The sequence below is a fragment of the Epinephelus lanceolatus genome, chromosome 6 (assembly GCF_041903045.1).
Source record: "Epinephelus lanceolatus isolate andai-2023 chromosome 6, ASM4190304v1, whole genome shotgun sequence".
Classification (NCBI taxonomy): Eukaryota; Metazoa; Chordata; class Actinopteri; order Perciformes; family Serranidae; genus Epinephelus; species Epinephelus lanceolatus.
The window spans coordinates 42,559,519-42,586,130 of record NC_135739.1 but is presented as its reverse complement, the minus strand read 5'-3'; the positions used below and the strand labels follow the sequence as shown (position 1 = coordinate 42,586,130).

Here is a 26,612-nt window from a genome sequence, read left to right as displayed (position 1 = left end):
TCCTTTCCCGGCAGCTGTGTGTCTAAACATTTTCTGTTTCAGCTCGTGTTGAGAGGGAATAGGGAGTCGCGCGGCACGTTTCTCCAGTGTTTTGAATTTGAAACTACTTGAAGAAGATGACAGAAGTAAGGTAAAACTAAGGCGACATGGCGGGATGCTGTTAAGTAACATGTTCGCTGCTGTTTGTGTTAAATTGCGAACTTATTCCACAAATTTGTCAGCGGTTTTGAGCTGGGAGAGCTTTTTACAGCGGTGACGCAGAGCTGCATGCACAAAGCAGACACGCACACACACAGGCAGGAGGAGTAAAATCATCCCACAGATCATCGCACGAGTCGTTCTTTTTAACTTATGTGTAGCAGAAGAAGCAACGGCCCATTTAACCAGGAACACATGAAAAGCTTTGTGCTATAAATCCATGAGGTTATCGGCTCTGTGTGATTAAAAACAAGCAGAATCACCTGGTGACAGGTGTGCTGTTGTGTTGTGTCACGCCACTTTTAATTCTGCAATGCCAGCACGCGGTGTATAAGGACAAACTGGGGCGGCTTTGATCAGTGAATAATCGTGTTTAATAATCGTGATTTCAATGCCAGTCAAAATAATCATGATTATTATTTTTGCCATAATTGCCCAGCCCTACTCATCAGCCTGGTCTAGTTAAGTGAAATGAATAATGCAATGTTGCTACTTTTGGTCATCATAACCACACAACTATGATCATTTCTTAAATGTCTTTTTAGCCTAAACCAGCTCCTCCTCCTCAAGCAGCCCCTCAGCCAACTCCCCAACCAGCTGCAGCTCCAGCACCACCCTCAGCCTCTGGCCCAACACAAGTGCCCTCCACACCGACACATACGGTGTCTGCACCCACACCTGCACCACAGTCAGTGCCTCCCTCTGAAACCTCGCCCACAGTCCCAGAAAACACCTCCCTGGCTTCTGTTGAAGCAACAGCAGCTCTGGACTCAAAAACTGCCCCAGCCTCAGCTTCAGCTCCTCCTCCTGCTGCTGCCCCAGCTCCAGCACCAGAAGTTGTCCAGACAGCCCCAGCCCCAGCTCCAACTCCGGTCCCCGCAGACCAACCCACCCCCACTGCCCAACCAGAAGACAAGCCAAGGGAAGAACCTGAGAATCAACCATCTGGCACTGCACAAGTCCACTCCACTGTTCCTAGGTTGGAGGAAACCCATGTTTATGTACACTAAGAGTTTAATGCATCATCGGGTTAAGCAAGAAACCTGTTTAAAATGTCATAACTGAATTAGAAAACCTGCATTAGCTAGGAAAGCTCACACTGGGATAATGCAAACCTGGTTTGATGGTTAATTTTCTCTGAACAAGTTCTAATGGCATGAAAACACTTAACTGCTGCTTTCTTCTGTCTGTTTTTTCTCCCCTACTGAGAATCAGGATTATTGTGTGTCTTTAACACAGCATGTTGCTGAGCAGTTAAAGTATTCATTTTTCTTAAATGAACCTAGCTAAGACTCAAATAGTAAGACTTTTCCCAAAGTCCTGTTCACTCACAACAAGAAATGCGAATCAGTTTTAGCCATGCCAGAGACATGGCAATGTCGGTCTGTCTGCTGGTTGGTCTGATCAGATTGGTCCAGACTAAAATATGTCCACAAATAATGCAGTTACATTTTGTGCAAACATTTATGTTCCCCTCAGGATGAATTGTAATAACACTGCTGATCCCTTAACCCCTTGCTCCATCATCATGTAAAAATTATAATTTCTCCAATACTTTGGTTAATGACCAAATACCTTTAACACTAATGAGTTTTACATTGTGTTAAATTCTTATTAGTCAATGTTGGCATGAAGACATGCTAAATGAAGATGTTACTTAATACCCGCTCAACATTAGCATGCTAGCATTCAGCAGCCTCACAGAGCTAGGTGGATGCTTACTGTAATAGCATGGGCATTGGAATGTTGATTTACTTGACTGATTGATTTTTTTTCTTTATTCATTTCTCCCAAAGCCTTGTTGATGAGCTGGGCCTCCTTGAAGAAGCAGCATCAATACTGGGTAATGCATCTGTGACTTTTCTTTCCTATGTCATAAATGAAAAAATACCACTGTGTAGGTTATATGTTGGTTTTCCTTTAAACCTTAGTGCTTGGTGGATAGAACCTGAATGAACTAGCTAGTGGGATGTGTTGTCCAACCATGTCCAAAGACAAAGTGACTCTGCCTGTTCTAAAGGGCCACACTGGATGACAAACCTGCAGTTGCAGCCTCCTCTCCACTGCATCCCTCTGCCTCCCTGATCAAACAACTCTGTGCTTTAGTGTGTCTTTTTAGTCTCAACATGAAGAACTGTCCAAAAGGGGCACACTTTCAGATAGTCTGTCCTAACAGGCATAGATGGTGTTGAACTCAGGTAACTCGAGTCCTGAGACACTGGTTATGTAGTTGTCAAATGAAGTGGGCCTGTTTTCACAGTCAGAAAGGGGTCTTAAAATATCCTCAGCTGACATGGAAAATGTCCTGTAATTTGTTAAAACAGTTTTACAGTGTGTTTATGCAGGTAGAAGATTAGGGAAACTTGATTTCTCCTGCTAGATTCTGTTGGACAACACTGATTTCTTGGCCGTGTATATATGTAACCAGTTTTCAAATTGGCTTTTTCTATGTAGGATGTCTAGGACAGATGGGGAAAGTATCACTTGGACAGCTGCCCAGCTGGCTGAACTGAAAAAGATAACTACATGCCGTGATGCATGCCTGTAGTAAAAATAATGTAATTCAAAAGAAAGACTTAAGGAAACGCCTACTGATATACTTTGGTTTATTGTGTTACATTTAATGTTACTAATGATCTAATGTGCATAGACTAATAACAATACAGTTAACATTTTGAGTTCCACAATAATCTTGTTTTACTGTGTTATGTATATGTTAGGCGATTCATTGTTTTTAAAATAGGCTAGTTATCCTTTTCCTTAAAAAGACACATATACACCTTAATTTAAAGGTGTACATTTATTGTAATCAAAACAATTACTGGGAAAAAGCAGGTACTGGCACATACAAACAGAAGCGAGTACAGAAATACTCATATCTTTGCTTTATGTAACAAGAATTTCCCACCAGGGATCAATAGTCTTTCTTATTTTGATTACCAGGCTATACAGTATGTTTAACAAACACTCATATCTTTGCTTAATGTAATACAAAAAAAAAAAAAATTACAGTTACAAAAAAAATTCCCACCAGGGATCAATAGTCTCTGATTCTGATTACCAGGCTATACAGTATGTGTAATAAACTCTCATATCTTTGCTTAATGTAATACAAAAATAATTAGATTTACAAGAAAAAATTCCCAAAGGTCTGACCTAGTGTTTGAATCCCATTAGTCCGACCTCCCAAAAATCTGACCGCAGTAAAGTTACATTTCAGGGGGGACCAGGCAACTTCCTCCTTTCAATAAACACAGAGCAGCGGTACCACTAAACAGCTGCAATGTCTCTATGCGCGGACTGTGAGGACAGTTGAGTTTATCTCATCGACGGGAAATTACATCATCTGCTATATGTGACCTACATGCCCTTATTTGGATAACACATCCTGGTATTCCCCAAACACGGGACGATGTTTTAAGTAGCGGGGGCTGCCAACTGAATGAATGAATGAATGAGTGACATCATTGTATTTTTTTTTCCTGCTGTATAGCGCATCGCACGTCGCCACTCACTAGGCTGCTGACTGGCTGCCATAAGCTACACACAATTAAAACATTAAGAAGTTCTAACAAATGCAAATTTTATTAGGAGGCCAACAGTAGAATTCATCACATGACAAAAGCAGACAAGAACTACCGTAGTTTGAGCACTGTCGTTGGTGCTGAAGATGTCCCCGAACCTGTTACAGGCAGCGGTTATAACAAAATCACTTTAAGCGCTATCCTTGGTGCTGAAGATGCAAAAACAAACAAATGTCTATACTCCAAAACTCACTACCTCTGACATGACGAACCAAGACAGTGTACATAGATTAAAAAAAACAACATCAGCAGAAAGTCCTGCAAACCAACAGCAAGCGGCGATCACCATGGCCAAATAACGTCGCATATCTGTAACTAGAAAAGCATTCGGAGAGCTCAGACCTCCGCCAAGCAGCTCGGATTTCCCTCCATTTTATTATTTTATCCACTTCGCTTCAACTGATCACCACCAACATTTTATCATCTGTTCCTTGTCCCATTATCAACCTTTCCTGAAAATTTCATCAAAACCCGTTCAGAACTTTTTGAGTTATTTTGCAGACAAACAGACAAACAGATCAACACCGGCGAAAACATAACCTCCTTGGCGGAGGTAATAAAGAAAAAAAAAACAAGACAGCTGTTGGCAACTAACGCTGTTGCTGCTGCAGCTACTATTAGGCTACTACTGTTATCCAAACTAAATTAAAGGAAGCAAAGATTGTTTAACCTATAATTCCACATTATGTTGCCTTCTTTCCACAGCAAATAAATTATTTCCTTTTAACGAATGGCTCAGAGAAATGCTGTCTAGCAAAGTTAAATATTTTCACCATCATTTTAGTTATGAAATAGCCTCACATGTGATATTCAAGGTGCACGCACACACAGGCAGGATCTCACACACATAAAACGTGACTGGAATTAATAAACAAGCAGTACATGCACAGTGGGGGTTATTTGTTTTCTGTATCAGCGTGACACACTGTGTTAATTGAGTGAATTGTCCGAGCCAGACGCGTGTTAATTTGAGTTTGATTTAATTTAATTACACTAAAGTTTTTGAGTTAAACTAACCATATGAGTCATTTTCGTTTTTATACAATTTATTGCTGCATTTTGAAAGCAAAAAGAGTTAAGTTTTTTTGGGGTTTCATGTTATATCAGGGATTTCAGCTTGGCACCGTGAACCTGTGCCTCCCATGACCTGTAAAAGTAGCATTGTGACATGAGCCTCAGTTTCTGTTGTTGGCGAATTGTTACAAGCTGATGAATTCGCTGGTCAAGACTAGGCAAAACATTAGTACAGGTGAGATGACAGGCAGACAGATGGTTTGTCTCTAACAAAATACTTTCTGTAGACGTGCTGCAAGAATGGATTAATACTTAATATACATCTGCAGCCAGAGCGCATTACGCTGTCAATTGGCTTTATATGTGGGGAATACCAGGATGTGTTATCCAAATAAGGGCATGTACGTCACATATAGCACATGGATGTGATTTCCCGTTGATGAGATAAACGCAACTGTCCTCACAGTCCGTGCACAGACTGCTTCGTGTTGGAAGTGCTGTGGTCGGACTAACGGGCGGTCGGACTACTGGGTATGAAATCCGACGGTCGGAATAATGGCATTAATGTGGTCGGATTAAAGGGCAATGGACATTATGGGACTAAGACGATAAAACTCGCCGTAGACCTGCATGGTCGGATTAGCGGGTAGTTGGAGTTATGGGTAGTCGGACCTGTGGGAGGTCATACTAACCCCTGGTCCCCGCTGGTGAGTGGGGTGGCCAGCAAATTTATAGGGGGGCCACCCCTGGTGGCGCCATTGCAGGGGTCTCATTTATAAAACAATGTGTAATGTGTGCCCGTGGCTGGAGGCATTATTTTTACGGGTTGTCTGTACCTGTCCGTCCCATTCTTATGAATGTGATATCTCAAGAATGCCTCAAGGGAATTTCTTCAAATTTGGCACAAATGTCCACTTGGGCTCAACAATAAACTGATTAGTTTTTTGGTGGTCATAGGTTAGAGGTCCAGGGGCCTCATGTACAAAGACTTGCGTGGATTTCCTACTGAAACATGGCGTACGCTTAAATCCAGAAAACGTCGTACGCACAAAAATATCCAGATGTATGAATCTGTGCGTACACATGAATCCAAGCACATTTCCTTTGTACATCCCAATCAACGTGGAATTGAGCGCACATGTCCACGCCCCCATTTAAATATGCAAATCATATTTAAATGAACCCTGCACCTGAGATTTCCCTCTCTGCACCATCAGAAAACTAAAACAAAAGAATGAGTAAGACGGGAAAAAAGAAAAATTTCACCTTCCTTTTTGGCACGCTGTCCTCTGGCATCAATACTAAATGCAAAAGGAGTGAGTGGGAGAGTGTGTGTGACATTAAGGTGGACGTGAAGCGGAGGAGGGCTGCCCACCGCCAAAGTGTGGTCAAAACAGGTGGGGGGGACAGGAGAGGAGGAGCTCACCCCCTTTGAACAGAGAGTTGCCTGGGGTCAATTGAAAGCAGACAAATAATTATGTGAACTGGATTTACAGTTTCTATTTGTTAATCTTATACACCACTTACACGGATCACACACTATTGTTGTAAATGAATGCAGAAGTGCACCGGGGAAAAGGTGAGGCTGATTAAGAAATGTCACACTTTACGCATGGGTTTATTGACATGAGTACTTTACACACAGAGACAATCAGGGGCTTGTTAGAAAGATCTGAAGCTGTAGTTTAACCAGCAAAAACAGCAAGTCACCAACTTTAACCACTGACTAGTACTGATGCTGTGAAGACAGGATAATATTTGGGGGCGCACATGCTCAGTGCACATCAGGGGGATTAATATTAGGACAATTAAACAAATAAATTATTTACTCACCAAGAAGCCACCCATCGCACACAGTGCCAGCTAGTAGTCTGTTCCCAACCATACTGTTACTCAGAATGTATGAATCGTGCGTTGAACCAGGCCACCTCGCCACAATGTTGGTTAATCGCATTTGCGCATCACATATGATCTGTACATTGATCGAATGAAAATGCTTCCTGTTGACATAAACAAATTCATCCTGTGATGGTGCTTTTATACTGTAGCCATGTGTGTGCAGTCGATAGCTCCGATAACGTTAGGAAAACCGGCTGTCGCTGCAAATTGCGCTTTAATGTTGGCCTGTTCAGCTGCATTGTAGGGAATTTGATATACCTGGCTGACATGCGGATAATTCCGTCCCACACAGCTGGCATGGTTCGGCTCAGGGTCGACTGGCACAGTCCCGATCGGTTGGCCAGCTCCCTCTGGAATGCCCCTGTTGCTAGGAACCCCAGTGTGGTCAGCACCTGTATGGATACAGGCAATGCATGGCTCCTCACCGTGTCGCGCTGCCAGCTGCGCACAGTTCCAGGAGGATTGGCCTCGGGAACCTAAAGCAGCTGATGAGCCAGTTGTCATCATGTGCCAGTGCCATCTGTCTCTGAACACACACTCTCTTCGTATTGTGCCATTTACAAATCTTCTAATACTGCTAAAGCAGCCGTTGTTGTTAACGGTATTTTCGGCACCACTTTGCGCATGCTCTTATATCCACTCATCTAATTGCAGACACGTGGGTGTGTTAATTGTTCATCAGTGTTAATTGTTCATGTGTCTGTGATGTGCACATCACTCTGAGGACTAATTGTTTTCACATTTATTTATTATAACAGTTTCCCAGCATCACCTCTAAGTGTCGCAAAAGGATCAACAGCTGTAGAAACGTGCGTACGCCAGCCATGAAGTTGGCGTGAGGCACCGCACATTTCCACGGTCATTTCACTCTTGATACATCTGAACTTTGCCGTGGAAAAGGACGTACGCACCCTTTGTACATGAGGCCCCAGGTCACTGTGATTATATATCCAAAAGGTCACTGTAACATCATAATGTTCAGCAAAAACACTCTTCTGTCCATTGCTCGACATAATTTCTCAGGCACAGAAGGGGAGACATTTAATCAGACACTGAATTTGTGACACTAATCTTGGACATCCATCTTAAAACTGTGCTGATTGTATAGATTTTCTGTGCATCTGTGGGGGAATTGTGTGTGAAGCACTCATGTTTTCACAGACATGGCTGTAAACTGTAATGTAACTGTAATTTGACTGGTTCGCAAAGGTTAATTTAAAGACAATTTTTAGGCATTTCTTATTATGATAGTGACTGAGAGAGACGGGGGAGAGGGAGGGCATTCAAAGGGCTGGACACGAGTCTGGGTCGCTGTTGTAAGGACTCTACCCAGTGACCTACTGGGGTGCCATTTTCTGAGAGTGCTACTCTTCAGAATGTTCCATCAACATGGTTCTTATATCCCTGGATCATAAAATATGTAAATATTTATACGCATTCATATACAGATATTATTGTTTTGAAAACATGTCTAATAACACTTGTTTACCAATTGATGGCAGTTTGAGATAGACAAACAAGTTCTGAATATAATAATATGTGACATGTTTAATTAGGACAGGGTTCCTACTGCTAAAGGCAAGTTAGATTCAAAACTTTTAAAGACAATTTTTCAATGCCACTTGGAATAAAATTTAAGATGAGCATTCCATTAATCAGAGTTGAAGAAAAAAACAACATGAGCAGATCTCAGTTACATAGGGTTAGGGACAGTTTGTCAATGTTGTAACATAAATGACTTTTCGTGTTGTCATAAATGAGGGTAGAACAAAACTGGGAAATAGCTTGCATTTGTTGATGGGTTTTCTTGGTGATTTTGTGTTCCTTACTCTGTATGTGGGATTCCACTGCCTTGATTTACATTATGCCAAGTTGGAAAATCTTTTTGCATTAAATACATCAAGCCCTGTACACAATGCCTTTAGCCAGTTCCAGCTCTGAGCATCCTGGCAGGAAAGAAAAATATCAGTGTTACGCAAGCGGTTACGTCAGTGGGAGGCCTCCACATGGGGAAGACAGACGAACGCTCGGCCAATCATTGCATTTGGTCTGAATGCAATGATTGGTCGGAGTTTTCTTAGAACCATATGCGAATGGTATAATTATGAGTTTTTATCTCTGGTGGAATTTACTTACATTTTATTGTGCCATCAGCTTATTAATTAGCCTGGAAATCCAGACCCAAATCTAGAAAGATTTAGGGTCTGGCTATGAGTAATGAAAATGGCCCAACTTGAGGGGCGGCACCAAGCATGCATTTGTAAATATCACTGCATGCAATTGGATAACACTACGACCAATCAGAACAATACACGGGGTGACGTATACGCTTAGCTACCAGTGGAGCTAACTGGTAGATTAGACTCTTGCCGTATCTGGTTGGCAAAACAGCAAAAACGTCCTTCTTGCAAAGGAAAGACTCGAGCGCCGTCTTCTGTTCCTCTTTTAGAGAAAAAGCCAAGTCTAACTCGTTCATTGTAGTGGCCAAAGCCGTTTCAAACAACTGGTGTTCATCCATAGCCATCTTGCAATGTTTACTGACTGATTCCGGACTTCGTCGTCACAGCGCTGTCGTCATCTGTTTAGCTCGGTTCTGGCCCGCTTATATCAGATACACCGATGTAATTGGTGCAGCTCAGTTTCATGGGAATAGGTAATGAGCATCATTACTGATTGTCAGAGTGACTTGCTAAGCAAATTCAAATTGGGCTCTCGTGAGAATTCATGATTTCCAGGGTACTTATTAATAGCATTTTAACCTAAACAAAGAAAAGCGTAAAATTTCCAGAAAGGTAAGTGTCGCTTTAAGGCTTTATTTTTAGATTAATGAATTCAGTGCCTTTAAAGACTTCTTAAGGATATGTGGGGACCCCAAAAGACATGTAATGACTATTCCATTCTTTCATAACTTCATTTCAGTTTCATTCAGCTTCCATTGACCTGCTTTGTCTCTGTCCTACCTCTCCTGTTGTTTCCACAGTAACAGGTCCAGCCTATGAGAACCTGGTGTCAGAGATCATGTCCATGGGTTACGAGCGGGAACAGGTAGTCGCTGCACTCAGAGCCAGTTACAACAACCCAGACCGAGCAGTGGAATATCTACTCATGGTGAGCATTTAATCTGTCTGTGTGGTTTATTCACAGCCCTGCCTGCCACTGCAATCTAGAGTGTGAAGTAAATGTTTCTGAACTACAGGGTATTCCAGCAGAGGCCAGTGATCTGCCACCTCAGGAGCCAGTTAGACAGAGTGCTCCATCCAACCCCCCCACCGCTGCTACACAAGAACCACGGCAGCCCCCAGCAGCTGCAACCAGTAAGAGCACACCTTTATCACCACTATCTATGCTCGTTTATTCATAGTGGCAACAGAGTCCAACTGCAGGGCTCACTCCTGCTGACCTCAGATCTGTTGGCCAGTGGGTTGAGTGGAGTCCCCTATCTCTGCTCTGGGGGTAGAAGATGCACATAGCCCAGGAACTACTGGGATGGAGTTTGCAGTGCCGAATGCAGCTAAACAGCACTCACTGCCTCTAGTATCAGTTTAAGAACAAAGGGCAGACTTCATTTGTAAACAAATGGAACACCGGCACTCATAGATTTCAGATATCGACAGCCTGATGATAATAATAATAGTAATGATAATAATAATAATAATAATAATAACTTTATTTATATAGCACAATTCATGCATAAAATGCAACACCAAGTGCTGAACATTAAAGTCAGTCACTTCAGTGATGATTTGATCTTCAAGCATTTTAAACATATATATTAATTTTAACCAGAAGTGTAAATACTTTGTTTTCTCACTTTGAGAAAAAAAAATGTGGTCGAACGTTGTTCTGTGTGCTCCAACACCACTAAACCCCTGCTCTTGCCTTACAAGGACTCAGTGCACAAACCTGCCCGTTAAGAGAACCTCTCACTCCAGCCTGTTGGAGTTTTTCTGAAAAGGTTGGTGTGCAGCCCTATTCTGTAAAGGATAAATGAGGTGCAGATGTTTCTCTGTATCACCCTTGAAGAGGACATACATCGAGAACTGGACAGAGCACTGAGTAACAACCACCCCCCCCCCCCCCCCCCCCACCCCCCCACCCCCCCACCCCACACACACACATTTGAAGGCTCAATTATACTCCCTTTACATATGAAAATAGATAGGTCTGTTTTAAATGTTGTAAACGTCATTGCCCTCTATTTTCATGTGTCCTTTATAATGGCATAGATACAACCAACTCATGGAACAAGAGGGCAAAGTCAAAAGTTTCACACAATAGCAAACAAGGAGTAATATTGTACCTTTAAACGGAGGCAGTACTGTAGATGATGGTGGTTTGTAAGGCCATTATATGCATCCAGATATGTAGATGAAGAATCCTTTTCATTATATCACAGATTTATCATGTTCCGCCATTATTTAAATGTCTTTGTTGTCTCCTTCGGTCATATCATGCTTGAAGTATGCTACTCTGCCTCTTTGATCTTCGAGGGTGTTGCTCTCTTTCATCTGTGTCCACAAGCGTTCAGGAAACATGCAACAATATGGAAGAAATGAATGCAGAGAACGAACAGAAGACGTTGAGCATGAATGCCCTTAGAGTACTGTCACTGGTGGAAAGGCTGAACAGTTCCAGGGTTTAGGTACATGTCCATATGGGTTTCATACGATACTAAAGTTACTATACCAAAGGTTTTCAGTGGAAATGGGGCTTTAGTTCCTGAGCTCAGTTTGTGTGAGTCCTAGTACCTGGACCTATTTGGTTAAAAAATTACACTTTACCTTTTTTTTCGTAACAACCTATGGGTAAGAACGCCACACAGAAAGTGGAATTTTTAATCACCGCTGAGCAAATATAACCTAGTAGTTAATAAACAATAGTAAACTTACTGTCACTAATGTTAGAAAGATAACATGTCAGTAAGGAGTAGATTGTTGCACGAGGTGCTGTTGTTTTTGTCACCAACATTATGGTACCACTAATCTTATCCCAGTTAACCAAATGGGTTATGGATTTTTGAAGAGGAGGAACAAGGAAAAAAACACCAACATTAACAACACATAGACATATCTGGTTTTCAGTGTGTACATTTTAATTTTGTTTGTTTGTTAATTTTGTTATCAAGGTCTATCACACTAAACCAAAACAGTGGTAACCAACCCGTCCCCTCTACAGCAGGGCCTGTGTCTGGCAGCCAGCCTCCCTCTGCTGGTGGAGGCTCTGTCTCCACAGGGAACCCTCTGGAGTTCCTGAGGAACCAGCCTCAGTTCCAGCAGATGAGACAGATCATCCAGCAGAACCCGGCCCTCCTACCAGCCCTTCTGCAGCAGCTAGGCAGAGACAACCCACAGCTGCTGCAGGTACTACACCAGCACACTCACCACCCTACAGTGGCTTTCTGCCAGTGGTTAAAGTTTTTCTGTTAGTAAGATATTTCAAAACCTGTTAACAGAGCAGTAAGAGAATGAAGTCTCTGAGCCCAGGTAAAAGTGTTTTTTTATGTAGGTCTGGGAGTTTTTAAAGACTGTCTCAACAAGAAACTGTTTAAGGGGCACTTTTGTTTACGACGGTACATAATGCTAGCCTGGTGAAACCATCCTAATCTTGCGAGCTCATATTCTATTTCGCTCTGCAGATCAGTCTGGCCATGCAATCATAAAGGCGCATTCTGGCATCGGTTTAAGCTTACTGGGCCAATCACAATCGTTTATTACTTTGGGGCGGGTTATTTGAAATCATGTCATCAGAATAGGAGGGACAAGGAGCGGAGTGAATGCATTTCGTAAACAACCAACATAGCTACTGATTTTGAAACTGTGATGGTAAATGTGTTGAACGAACAGGAATGTACATTTTCTTTAAAAGCAGAGCAAACGGCTGCACTGAAAGCTTTTATTGAAAAGAAGGATGTGTTTGCCGTCCTTCCTACGGGGTTTGGTAAAAGTTTAATTTACCAACTGGCTCTGTTGATCGGGAAAAAGATGGGACTCAGTGAAAACCCAGTGGCTATTGTTGTTTCTCCGCTAGTTGCTCTCATGTAGGAGCAGGTCAGGGAAGCGACCAAGCTGGGAATCACAGCCATGCAACTCGGAGTCCACAGTGAGGAGGAAATCCGCAAAGACGGCAACACTCTTTCCCAGACATCATCACAGCTCATCTCCGCTGCAGCTTGCTGGTCTGTTTACAGTTGTGTTGTGCTAGCCTACGTCACACATTTCGTTTACTTTGATTGGTTTTCCATCTTTCCAATTGCGTGGAGGGGCACTTTGAGTGACAGCCGTTGATACCACCCCTCAGGAATAGAGGAAATGTACAGTCCGACAGTCCAACGGCAGGCTAACATAATGCAGCTCCAGTGTGTGATTTCAGACAGCAAGCCGGCATCACTGAAGCAAAAGAGGCATGATAGGACTGACATGTAACACAACAGCATTGGCCTACAGTGTGACATGTAAAATATGTGCTGGCAGTGCTTTAAAAACAGTAACAATGGCATTAACGTGGCAATAACAATCATTTACCGTCTGTTATATGGCGCTGATCTCGTCCTCTCCTCGGAGGGTAAGGATCGCCTGAATCTCATTGTTTTTCCAATTTGTGAACATATTCAGCTGCTGTTCTTTTTCCTTGTGTTAGCTGCTAACTGGGACTGGCTACTTTTTTTAAATCTCCCATAGTTGGTTTCACATCACACTCGTGCTGCACATGATCCCATCCTGCCCACTGTCCCATTTATACAGGCATCATTTTGCTGTTGTTACTCCCTCTGACGCAGGCTTAAAGACGAGACAACTTTGTCCCTCATTCTGCGACTGTACCTTTATACAAAATGGTGAGGTGGGATAACTGGAAATTCCCGCCTTGAAGAGGCAGTGTAAAAGGGGTCAGGTTAAGAAATTCCTGGAAAAGTTATACATTGTTTTGGCTTTTTAAAATTAGTTCATAAAAAAAACAAAAAACACAAACATCCAATGTTGCTCAAAATACGGTCTTGTATTACTAATTTAAGATCTAGTGCTGCGCTGCTTGACTGTTGAAACGTCAGTGTCATTAGGTGATACCATAGATTGTGAAGATAAGTGTGATACACATAGACCTGACTGACATCGCATCATTGCCAAGGCTGAGCTCTTTTGGGTGATGAAATGCGCACGTGTCATATCAGGAGAGAAATAGAAAAATGCCAAAAAGCTGATGTGTAACAGGTTGATCAAGGCTTTCACACTGAGATGTCAAGCCACACGGGATACATAAATATTCACTGTCAGTGTGGTAAACCGCTGAATAATGCTGGTGTAAGTTACTACTGATGGATAGATAGATAAGCTTGAGTGGGAGGCTGCTGCAGTACAGTCATATAGTAGTAGCAATTACAGCCTAATTGTTATAAGCAATTTAAGCAATAAAAATGTAGACTGTTGTAAAAAGGAAACCAATTAGTTGTTCGTTAAGAGACCTGTCTTGTTGTCTCTTTTGTATATTGACGTTGCTCTTTAATAAAGCAAAAGTATTTCTTAGTTGATGGATTAATTGATAGAATACTCGATAATTTATTGACATTTACAGGATCTTTGGTTACTACAATAATTATGGAAAAATATCACACAAATGTCCTATAGGATAAAATGATGAAGTGATGATTTTTTATAATCAAAGGATCAAAGGTCAGCTTCACTGTGACATCATAATGTTCTGCAAAAAAAACTTTTCTGGCCATTACTCATCCTCATATCTCAGGAACAGGAGGGGAGACATTTGGTCAGATACTAAATTGATGACTCTAATCTTGAAACTGTGCTGATTGTATAGATCTTCTGTGCTGCGGGGGGGGGGGGATCTGCATCTTGACTGGTTGGAAGAGGCATACAACTGCTAGGCGGTAATTTTAGTTGCTACTTCAGGAGCTATGTGAATTTAATCTGTATCTACAAAAGTGGCAGACATTTGAATCCAGTTAGAAATATTGTTATGAAAGCATCGCCACTGGATAAGAAAGCTATATTCTTCATGATATATCGATTAAATACAAATACATAACTAAGTATACATTTCTTTAAATTTTATTTTGCAATTGTCAGCAATGGAAATATGTTACAAATACATCTGACAAAACCATGGATGCCATTTTACCATGTCTAATGTAGACTATTTGATTGGGTGTAATTGTAATCCGCTGATCTGTGTCAGTTTTGCTTTTATGTCATTTTTATGTATTACTTGCAGCAAATCACCCAGCACCAGGAGCGTTTTGTGCAGATGCTGAATGAGCCACGAGGTGATGACACAGGAGGTGAGGGGGCTGAGGCCCAGGGGTCACCCCACACCAACTACATCCAGGTCACCCCACAGGAGAAGGAGGCCATTGAGAGGGTCAGTAACCACTGTCTTTATTAAGTCCAATTAAACTGCATTGTTTGTCTGGAAATTGCACAGCTTGTGCTGTGATGACGTATTTATGGTTTACCAAAGAACACAAACCTATGAAATAATATTTACCTTTCTTTTCAACATGTTGGATTCAACAAAACATTCTGTGCACACTTGTTTAAGTGTGCACTGAACCCACAAGCTGCCACACAGTGAGGAGACATTCACTGCAAAACAAGTCATGAATAATTTTGCTCTTGGCCATTTAAAATCATGACTCATGTTTTCTTATTTATCTACAATGAAATGATCTGATAATAATGCAAAACACAAACACTACAGATTTAAAGGGCTAGAAGCTACAACATCACCAAGACAGTTTCAGACAGTGAAGGTGAGTATTGATGTATCTGTATTTCTCCTATTTCGATGATAGTGTACGGTGCATAGTCATCAAGCAATGTGACACCTCGTTGTGCAATGAGTGAACTGACCATCTTAAAATCTGGTGTATTCTTCCAGCCCCAATTCCCCAAAAAAGTTCGGACGCTGTATAAAAACTGAATTCAGTGATTTACGATTTTTTCTTTTCATCCTTTATTTAACTGAATACAGTATAATGACAAGATATTTAATGTTCAAACTGCTAAACTTTATTGTTTCCTGTAAATATATACTCATTCTGAATTTGGTGGCTGCAACATGTTTCAGAAAAGTTGGGACAGGGGCAACAAAAGACTAGGAAAATTGTGGAATGCTCAAAAAACACCTGTTTAAAATATTCTTAAAATGAACAGATTAATTAGTGTCAGATGATAGTACCCTGATTGGGTATGACAGAGCCATCTGCGAAAGGCTAGGTTATTCACAAGGAGGGATGGTCACGGGGCGCCGGTGGCTTAGTGGTAGAGCAGGCGCCCCATATACAAGGCTGTTGCCGCAGCGGCCCAGCTTTGAATCCAGCCTGTGGCCCTTTGCTGCATGTTATCCCCCCTCTCTCTCTCTCCCCCTTCACGCTTATCTGTCCTGTCCATTAAAGGCAAAATGGCCAAAAATATATTTTTTTTTTTTTTTTAAAAAAAAAGGAGGGATGGTCACTTTGTGAAGTTTCACATTTACAGTCCATAATATCATCAAAAGATTCAGAGAATCCAGAGAAATCTCTGCATGCGTGAATGAATGAATACTTATTATTTCAGTTACATACATCTAGAGAAAAAATATTCTCTATTCTCTAATATTCCACACAAATGTTCTCACACTCAATAAACAAAAAGAGAATAGGCTGAAGCCCAAGGATTATTTTTGCCTATCCTATGTCAACCAAAGGATAACCCAGAGTATCAACAATACTAAAGAAATGAGAAATATAAATTAATAATTAAATACATTATACTCTTAATTATAATCCTGAGTTCTTTTACATTTTGATAATTTTATATTATAATCCATAATCATTTTACATTTTAAGGCTTTTTTAAAACTCAACTGAGAGCAACATAATTTCAAATCTGAGATTTGAAGATCTGCTTTAAAGGAAATGGCCACTTTAGAATGAAAATACAGACAGTACTTACTGACCCTAATGCCGACAAGAAGTCCAGTGTAATTTTTTAATCCACAAAACTCATTTGGGGTATTGGAGGATAACAGCTAGCCGGAATAATAGCTACACTTGAAGTGCATGGAACCCACATTTTGAAAATATAATAAAACTCTGCTAATGCATTTCAAAAACGTCAGAACGGCTCATCCATCGTAATCCAAGTGCCCCAAAGCCATGGCATGCAAAATGGACTTGAAAAGACGTAATTTACTCCACTTTTATAGCATAATTTCTCACTGTGGTCAGTTAGCCTGCCCTGCAGGCTTGCTGTGTTTACATGGCAACTGGCACGAGACTCAAGAACTAGCACCACCACTAGCCATCAGCTAGTCTTTAGTTATTCTGCTAGGCCTTACAATTAATGGATAAAAACTCAAACTAAACATTGTATTTACAAAATCTGCAGTTTTCATATGATTATTAGATTTTAGCAAATCATTGATGAAGTCACCACAAACCTAATCTCTCAAGACAGATTCTGCAATTACATTGTAATGTAGGAAGAAAAAAAAAAACTTTTTTTTTTTTTTTTACCGATGGATTTCCAGATTGCCACAAATCAGAATCACCTTTATATGTTTTTCATATTACTCAGAAATCTTATTAAATTGATCAATACAGTGTTCTATAAATGCAACTAATTAATATGTTTTTGGATCTTTCAGCCTCAATTTCAATAGTTACACATTCCATCAAATTGTCAATAACAGTTGTCATATTACCAATAATTTTGCATTTAGGAGCAGACATTACAAACAGGGCAAAAGATCGCAGTGCGTGTTAATAGGTAATGTGAAGTGATGTTATGTAATGTGATGCGTTAATGCGCGTCTAATTATAGAAAATATAGAAACATTTTTATATTTAACAGTGTTCATATATTTAGTATAATATGTTATATCGTCTGATTCAGCTGTAATCTGATGGGGCCCAAATGCACTTGGCAGCAACTCAAAATAAAACACAAAGATAGGCCTATTGTACAGACTGGTGAAAATTTTGCTTCTACTTATGTCATTCTTGCAATATTAGGTTGAGGTTAATTGCATTGATGAACTGCTGAAATTACTTCCTATTCACATAATCTCCTTTATGCTCAGATGGAGCTATGATGGGGATGTAGGTCACATAAATGCAGCCAATTAGTCAATTCTTTGAATATATAAAAAGTGTTCATAAATCATTGCACAATGTATCAAGTAGATTAATTTCTTATAACAATGACAACCCTGCAGTTCTGTGGAATTCCTCTTTGATGGTCCTTTCTGATTTATGCCCACGGAAATCCACAAAAACAGGTATAAGTCTTTTCAGAGCCAGAGTCACTTTTCTACTGGCCCGACAAACAGTTGCCTCGCCAATGTGTTCAGTATCTCCGATGTTATAAAGAAAACTGCTCCTGCCTAAGAATCAAAGGGCAATGCATAAGATTTGCTCCAATGATCATGCAAATCCAGTTTGTGTAATATTTGATATATGTGGGTGGAACAGATTAGGATAAAAGATAGAATGTGAGGTGAAATTGTATCTTTCATATAGACACTCCTCCAGGAAGACATCCAAACAAGGTCTAATCACCATCTCCTTCCGCAACAGCCCCTTCATAAATTGTGCCTCAATGTCCATGACTTCATTCACTAAAGGACACGCAATGTTTCTCCTTCCTGCTACATGCTCAGCAGGTGATCAGCCTCAGGCTCAGATGAAGCAAACCTGTGAACCAGCAGATTTGCTTCACAGAGTGTGCTGCCATAGTAACTTTCTAAAATAGGGCCCTGATGTACCTTTCAGTCTTATCATTACTTTGCAGTTCCTTGTCTAGGTGTCCTGAATTCGTTTCTCCTTCTTCAGGATTCTTGCTTGTCATGCAATTTCAGCATTTCTCTTTGTGAGATGCTCATTAACTTATACACCTGTGCCCTTAAGCTTTTTTGCAAGCTTAAGTACTTCAATTTTATGTATTCTATACACAAATCAAATGATGATGTTTGGCCTGTTGTTTTGTTTCTGGGGTATGGTGTGGCAAGCAGCTATATTTTTACTGTCCAAAGGAATGTCTTTGTTACTGAAGAAGTTGATGACTTGCTGCTCAAGTGAGTGCGGTTCACCTCTTGGTGCATTCTCACCCTCCTTGTCACCTGCTGTGATCCGTGCATAGGTGCGATGGGGCGTCTCCAGTCCAGTTATCACTGGGTCATTTATTCTGTTCCAGATCTTCCACTGCTCTTTCAAGCTCTTCAATTTTCTTGTCTTTTTCTATAATCACAGCCTTTACTTGTCGCACTTCATCAATTAAATCCAGTAGGCCCATCTGTTGTTTTGCCACCTTGCTTAGTTCCTCTGACAGCAGCAGTAGCTCAGTCCATAGGGACTTGGGTTGGGAACCGGACGGTCACCTGTTCAAGGCCTGTCACCAAACCCCCCCACCGCTCTGAGCGCCTGTCATGGGCAGCCCCACTCTGACATCTCTCCACTTAGTGCATGTATAGGTCCTGTTTGTGCATGTGTGTGTTCGGACCTGTGTGTAATTGACAACAGAGTGAAAAAATTGAATTTCCCCTTGGGGATTAATAAAGTATATAAAATTAAATTAAAAAATAAATAAAATTAAAAATTAAATGATGGTCAGAGAAAACTTGCTTTGTTACAAAACAAAGTTTATCAGTTTGAACATTAAATATCTTGTCTTTGTACTGTATTCAATTGAATGTAGGTCAAAAAGGATTTTCAAATTATTGTATTCTGTTTATATTTATGTTTTACACAACATCCCAGCTTTTTTTTGGAATCAGGGTTGTGTATCCTGTTGTGATGTGTACATGTATATGTAAGCGTGTGTGCCCTGATTATATGTTTTGTTGCAGTGGACATAGAAACAAATTCCACATCGACTGTAAAGGCTGAGTAGGCAATGAATTCTTGAATCTTGACAGTAACTGTCTCAGACACAGCTGGGGTGATGTGTGTGTGTTTGTGTAACACTAATTTGTACGATGTGTTTCAGTTAAAAGCCCTGGGCTTTCCTGAAGGCTTAGTCATCCAGGCTTACTTCGCCTGCGAGAAGAATGAGAATCTAGCTGCTAACTTCCTGCTACAGCAAACATGGGATGATGAGTAACCAGACATCACCTGACACATCACCACCATTCAACAGAGGGCCGCAGAGTAGACGACAGCCCCATACAAGGTCCACCAGGGAGGAATGAGGACAGGAGAGAAAGAGGACATGTCTTTTCACGTCATGTGACTGTGGTCTGATGATGGGGTGTCATGGTGATGATGACGACAACATGCTGTTCAAAGTTAGTTGTGCTGCCTACCCTCCATTCAGCTGTGATGATCATTATAGCAGCTCAAACTGAGCTGCGCCTCACTGCTGCTATCATTACTGCTGCCGCTTGTGCCGAGTGATCACACTGAGAGAAGTCATGCCTGGAAACATGCCAACAGTCTGCATCACCTTCATAGGGCTTTGATTTACAGGGTTTCCTCTGCAGTCAGCTCTCAGACTCCCTTTAGAACATGGGTTTGTCTTAGACTGCTGTTCACATACAGTGTATACACTATGGAGTGTAAATATTTAGAATATATACATTACAAAATAATGTATGTTTGCAAATCCTCTGTGTTGGGTTTACCTGAAAATGTGATGCAAACTGTTGACTTTACTGTTTGAGAGCTAGCATTGCTTTATATTAAAGTTCAGGTCTGATCATTTAATTTATTCTGCTTCTTTTATCCTTGGTAAAAAAACAAAAACCAATCCCAAACACTCAAAATATTTCAGCCTCAAAAATAGCACAAAGTTAGGTAGTGTTTCGACCTTTCATTAATCATGCAGATCTGGTTCTGTGGTTTGATCTAAGACAATGACATCTGCAAGGTGACTGAAAAAAAATACTGCAGGAGTATGTGAAACTTTGCCACCTACTCCTGTCAGGAAAAAGAAAATTATGAAATGTTATGGATGGAGAGTCAAAATGTGAAGATAATAAACAAATGTATTAGCATTTAAGTCAATATTTTGTGAATGTCTCATAATTTTGACTTTGCAAGTCAAAATTTTAACTGACTGTTTGACTTACTCTCTCAAATTTGTTTTAGTGTCATTATTTTGACTAAAAATCTTGACTTGCTTTATGTTCATTTTGACTTAAGTCAGTATGTTACTTTAAGATGAACAGATTAATTAGTGTCAGATGATACTTACTGGATCTTTTTTTGACTTACCATGAATAAGTCAACATAAAACATTTGACATACAGCAACAATTTTTACTCAGTATCTTTTTATGACTTTGATTTTTTAAGTATTTTTATTTCAGTATCTTGACTCACCATAAGAATATATATTTATTTTTATTATTCTCAACTTTATTTCATTTTATTTGTGGCAGAAATAGGCTTCCCAAAAACTAATACATTCAGCGTTTGGTGAAAACTGTCACAAAACCCTGCACTCTATTTTAAATACACAATGAATTAGTTCTGCAGTCACAGTACATTATGACTACTTGGTATCAAGACTATGTGTGCTGTGATATTCTATTTTTTGGGACAAGAGGGCACACCCAGATGCAGCACTCAGCTTGAACTGTCATCATCTTCTTTCACTGTGAAGGGTTTGTTTGTTTGTTTAGTTATTTTGCAGAAGAAGGAATATGAAGGCTGATTATGAAGTGCCACATAGCATGCTTTGTGAGCTAAATATTTGACTTTTTAATTGTAAGAAAAGTTGTGTTCTTTCTTAATATTTCATTCGTGGGAATGATCAAACATAGTCCACTTCCTACTTTCAGACAATCTTTTTCTGTTGCATTTGTCTCATATCACATCTTCTATGCATCTCAAAGCTGTAAGAGTTTGAGCCATTGTTCCTTCATGCCTTATGGTTCTCAAAGACTTGAACGTTTTTAATTTTACAAATGGGGTTATAGTTTACAAAATAGTGTTTAAGATCTTTCACAGGTGAGTGTCCTAGGATTGGCGATCATCAACACAGTTTTAATTATTGATACATAAATTAATTAATTATTGATAATTAATCAGTTATTGTTTCAAAGGTGGACTAAAGGGAATTTGAATAAGTGCTAGAAGCCAAAACAAAGAAAAATATTTTTTCAGCATGTTCTTTGCTGTCTCGCCTTTTACTTCTCTTTATTGTGTTTGAGCTGGAAATGACTGGAAGTTTTGTATATTATTATTAGAAATGGGGTATACAAACTTTGGGGGGAAAAAAGGCACTTTAGTGTGACAAATGCTGTTCTTTAGCTGTGACGGGTTGTTGGTTGCATGAGATTGTTACAGAGTTATTTATAGCATGGCAGTGGGCTAGGAATGAAGAAACCACCAGTGTGGTGTCACTCTGGTCTCAGTTTGTCTGTTTGTTTTTTGGGTTTATAAAAAAAAATACTTCCAACTTTAAATATACCAGTTGAGGTTTTGCTGAATAGTTGTGAAAAACTTTTGTTAAAGCATTGTGTAAAATAAATGGCTTTTACAAAGTGGGTGAGACAAGGTGATGTTTCACTATGAATGATCTAAGTGCAAGCATGAATGTAAGCCTCACATATTTCACAGTTATGAACCCTCATCAGGTTAGCTTTAACCAATGGTGTAGACCGTAAGGGTAGGAATCACTAGAGGCCCCCAGATACAATATTATTATACTATGTCACGACGGCAGGAGGGAAGCCCTGAGGGACTGCTTCCAGACCACTGTGTGGGAGGTACTCAGCAACTCCCATGGCGAGGACATTGACAGACTCATATCATGCGTTACGGATTATATTAACTTCTGTGGGGAAAGCACCGTACCCACCAGGACTGTACGCTACTTCTCCAACATCAAACCATGGATTACTCCAAATATAAAAGCTCCCCTGAAGGAGAAGCAGAGAGTTTTTAACTCTGGAACTAAGGAGGAGCTGAAGGCTGTGCAGAAGGAGCTACGGAGAAACATCAGGCGGGGAAAGGAAGGATAAAAAAAGAAGATGAAGGAACAGCTGCAGCAGAGCGATGTCAGCGGAGTCTGGACAGGTCTGAAAACCATCTCAGGACACAAACAACCAGACTCCCAGGCCAGAGGTGACCAGAAGTGGGTGAATAATCTGAATCTGTCCTTCAATAGATTTGATCAGTCTGCCCCTCCCCTGGCCCAGACATCACTGCTGCAACCCCCCTCATCCTCACCTTCACCTTCCCCCCCACCTACACTCCTGGCACACTGTATCAACACCTCCCCCGGACATCTCACCACCCCCAACTCCTCCCCCCACCTCATCACCTCCACCCCCCAGCACACAGCCCCCCTGCTCCAGCTTGTCCTTCACTAAGATAAGATACATCTTTATTGATCCCACAACTGAGAAATTCCAGTGTTACAGCAGTCAAGGGTAAAGAGTCAAATTAAAGATTTCAATATTTAAAAACTTAAAAAACTAGGCATGCAGAAAAAAGTAGAGACGGCATCAGCTCCAGGCTCCTGAAGTCCTGCGCAGACCAACTGTGCGGCATAGTTGAAACTATCTTCAACCTGATCCTGAGGCTGGGGAGAGTACCACAGCTGTGGAAGACATCCTACGTGGTACCTGTGCCCAAGACTCCACACCCCAAGGTCTTACGATACGATACGATATACTTTATTGTCCCCGAAGAGAAATTTGTCTTTGACTTAAGTGCTGTGAACGTTGCCTGCTTCCATACAAAAAATCAACAAACAATAAAAACATATAACACATAAATACACAATACAGACAACAATACATCATCATTCAGCATTCCCTTCACCATGGCACTGTTGCTCAACCCTAACAGGCTATTTACTATTTAGTATAGTAATTGAGATAGGCACAAAGGAGTTTTTAAACCTATTCAGTTTGCATTTGGGGACTCTGTATCGTCTTCCAGACGGTAAAAGTTCATACTCAGGATAAAGGATGTGTGATGGGTCAGCTAAAACTCTCTGAGCCTGCACAAGAACAGACTGCTCAAAGGTGGCCTGTAGGCAAGAGTTGCCATTCCTTCCCATGACCTTCATGGCAGTCTGTACCAGACGAGAGTTTGGTCTTAAGCTGGACAGAGAGGTTACCATACCATGCTGTCATCCCGTACCTGATAATACTCTCTAATACAGCCTAGTAAAACAAAAACATAGCCTGAGCCGACGTAAAAATTAGTCTTTGCTGTAATCAAGAACACAGGTTGTCAATGTGGGTCTACCAGCTGAATTTGATATCTAGGAGGACACCTAGGTATTTGTAGGAGCTGATCTGACATGTTTTTGTCATGGATGGGGACAGGTGTGTGATCCCCCACCAAGGGATTAATAAAGTTCAATCTAATCTAATCTAATCTAATCTAATCTAATCAACGCGGGGAAATCTAAAGAGCTGGTGGTGGATTTCGGCAGGCGCAGACTCCTCCCCCCAACACCTGTGAACATCCAGGAAAAGGACATTGAGATGGTGACATCTTTTAAGTACCTGGGTGTTCATTTTAACAATAAACTGGACTGGACTAATCACATAACAGCACTATACAGAAAAGGCCAAAGCAGACTCTACCTGCCGAGGCGGCTCAGGTCTTTTGGAGTGCAGGGGGTGCTCCTGAAGACCTTCTTTGACACTGTGGTGGCATCAGCCATCTTCTACGGAGTGGTCTGCTAGGGCAGCAGCGTCTCGGCTGCAGATAGGAAGAGACTGGACAAGCTGATCAAGAAGGCCAGCTCTGTCCTGGGATGCTCTCTGGACTCTGTGCAGCCAAGCTGTCATCTCTGAGGACTAATGACTCCCACCCCCTGCAGGAGGAGATAAAAGCTCTGGAGAGCTCCTTCAGCGATAGACTGATTCACCCAAAGTGTGTGAAGGAACGTTGTCGCAGGTCCTTCCTGCTGCTGTCAGACTACACTGCTCACAATAAACTGCACCACACTTTAGGGACACTATGGACACTTTATAAGCACATTTCCTCAATATGTTAGGCAAGATTACTTTTAAATTTCAATCTTTTACAGTTTCAAAGTAACAAAAAAGGAAAAGGGCCTGAAGCGAAAGTTTGGGCACCCTGCATGGTCGGTACTTAGTAGTGCTCCCTTTGGTAAGTATCACAGATTCTAAACACTTTTTGTAACCAGATAAGAGTCTTTCAGTTCTTGTTAGGGTCCGGGCAGCTAAGCTGCCAGGACACTATTGTAATCCTACGTATTCTTCTTCTTTCTTCTTCCGAGGAAATCATACTTCCCATGAGTGAAAACTCACCAAACTTTGCACAAAGGTCCAGTCTCATGCCAGATGTCCTCAGCTGTAAACTCAAGCCAATAGTCCTGATGGTGGCGCTACAGCAAGTATGGGGTGCCGTTTGTAAAGTGGCTCACACTGAAAATAACATCAACATTTTGCCACATTCAGCTTCAAACAATGTTTAAAAAAGTGTTGTGAATTTTTTAACGTCACCTTTTACCACATTTACAGCAATATTTGTTAACTCAGAAATATATTAAATAGTTAAATCTAAATATTAAATGTGGCACCTAAATGCTAAATGTTAAATCTAAATCTAAATGTTAAATCTAAATCTAAATCTAAATGTTAAATCTAAATATTAAATCTAAATCTAAATGTTAAATCTAAATTCTAAATCTAAATCTAAATCTATATGTTAAATCTAAATGCTAAATCTAAATGTTAAATCTAAAAGCAGATGTCTTAGTTACAACATGATTGAGCTAACTGGAGTAGTTTCATCTCATATCCAACAACGGGAGGCTTTTAACAGATGACGTCCTGATGTTAGCTTTGCTGCTGCTGCAGCCACGTCGTGATTTCCCAAAACAGAATAAATACCACACATTGCAACACAAAACTGCTTTGCTAGCTCAATCATGTTGTAACTAAGACATCCGCTGGAAAAAAAAATATTTTTCACGGACCGTTTAAGAGTTAATGAGTCATTACAGACACCGCTAATGGGGCTAAGAGCTAACGGTTAGCCCCGCTAATCTACGATAACCATGTCATTAATTTCAGAACGTGATAGTAATGTTTGTTCAATCATTGTGTTTATAGACCTTATAAACATCAGATTAGTCTAAACGGTGATATAGTGACGTGAAAAATGTGAGATATTCATATATATATATATAGCTAAAGTCTGCTGGTTTTCTACCCGGAAGTATTTGTTAAGGCGATTCCCTCCGAAGGGACACTAACAACTCAAAGTAAACGTCAAATAAAATTTCTCCAAACATGTTTCCTGTTATTTTAGGTAGTTATTATCATGCTAGTGTATGTTCAAGTGTTAATTTCCCCCGATAAGTTGGTTTTAATTCGTTATTTGATTCTATAAATACAGTCTGACCTTGAGCTTTTATTTTGGTACTTCCGGTGACCGGCAGTGTGAATGTGCATATTAGCTAAATATTTCTTTTCACCCAGAACATTTAGATTTAACATTTAACATTTATATTTATATTTAGCATTTATATTTAACATTTAGATTTAGCATTTAGATTTAACATTTAGATTTAGCATTTAGATTTAGATTTAATATTTAGATTTAGATTTAGCATTTAGATTTAATATTTAGATTTAGCATTTAGATTTAACATTTAGATTTAATATTTAGATTTAACATTTAGATTTAGATTTAGATTTAATATTTAGATTTAAGTTAACAAATATTGCTGTAAATGTGGTAAAAGGTGACGTTAAAAAATTCACAACACTTTTTTAAACATTGTTTGAAGCTAAATGTGGCAAAATGTTGATGTTATTTTCAGCGTGAGCCACTTTACAAACGGCACCCCATAAGCAAGCGTCTAAAGTTCAAAACTTTGAAAATTCATAGCAAATCAACCATATGTGCTACAACTTAACAACTTTCATCAAACTGTAGCCCCAATACATTTAAACCTATTAAAAATTATTAAGTTCATCACTCTGTTTT

The 26,612-nt window shown here is 40.3% G+C and overlaps 1 protein-coding gene across 1 annotated transcript in view; it reads left to right on the top strand.

The window, feature by feature from the left end:
• The window catches only part of rad23ab (RAD23 homolog A, nucleotide excision repair protein b), a 35,834-nt gene extending 13,660 nt beyond the window's left edge, over nt 1-22,174 (top strand). Inside the window, exons 4-10 of the mRNA XM_078169081.1 lie at nt 744-1,177; nt 1,995-2,041; nt 9,676-9,803; nt 9,892-10,009; nt 11,871-12,055; nt 14,919-15,065; nt 19,673-22,174. Coding sequence (XP_078025207.1) covers nt 744-1,177; nt 1,995-2,041; nt 9,676-9,803; nt 9,892-10,009; nt 11,871-12,055; nt 14,919-15,065; nt 19,673-19,786 — 1,173 coding nt within the window. The 3' untranslated portion in view covers nt 19,787-22,174. The remainder of the gene's footprint in view (nt 1-743; nt 1,178-1,994; nt 2,042-9,675; nt 9,804-9,891; nt 10,010-11,870; nt 12,056-14,918; nt 15,066-19,672) is intronic.
• The last annotated feature ends 4,438 nt before the right edge of the window (nt 22,175-26,612 follow it).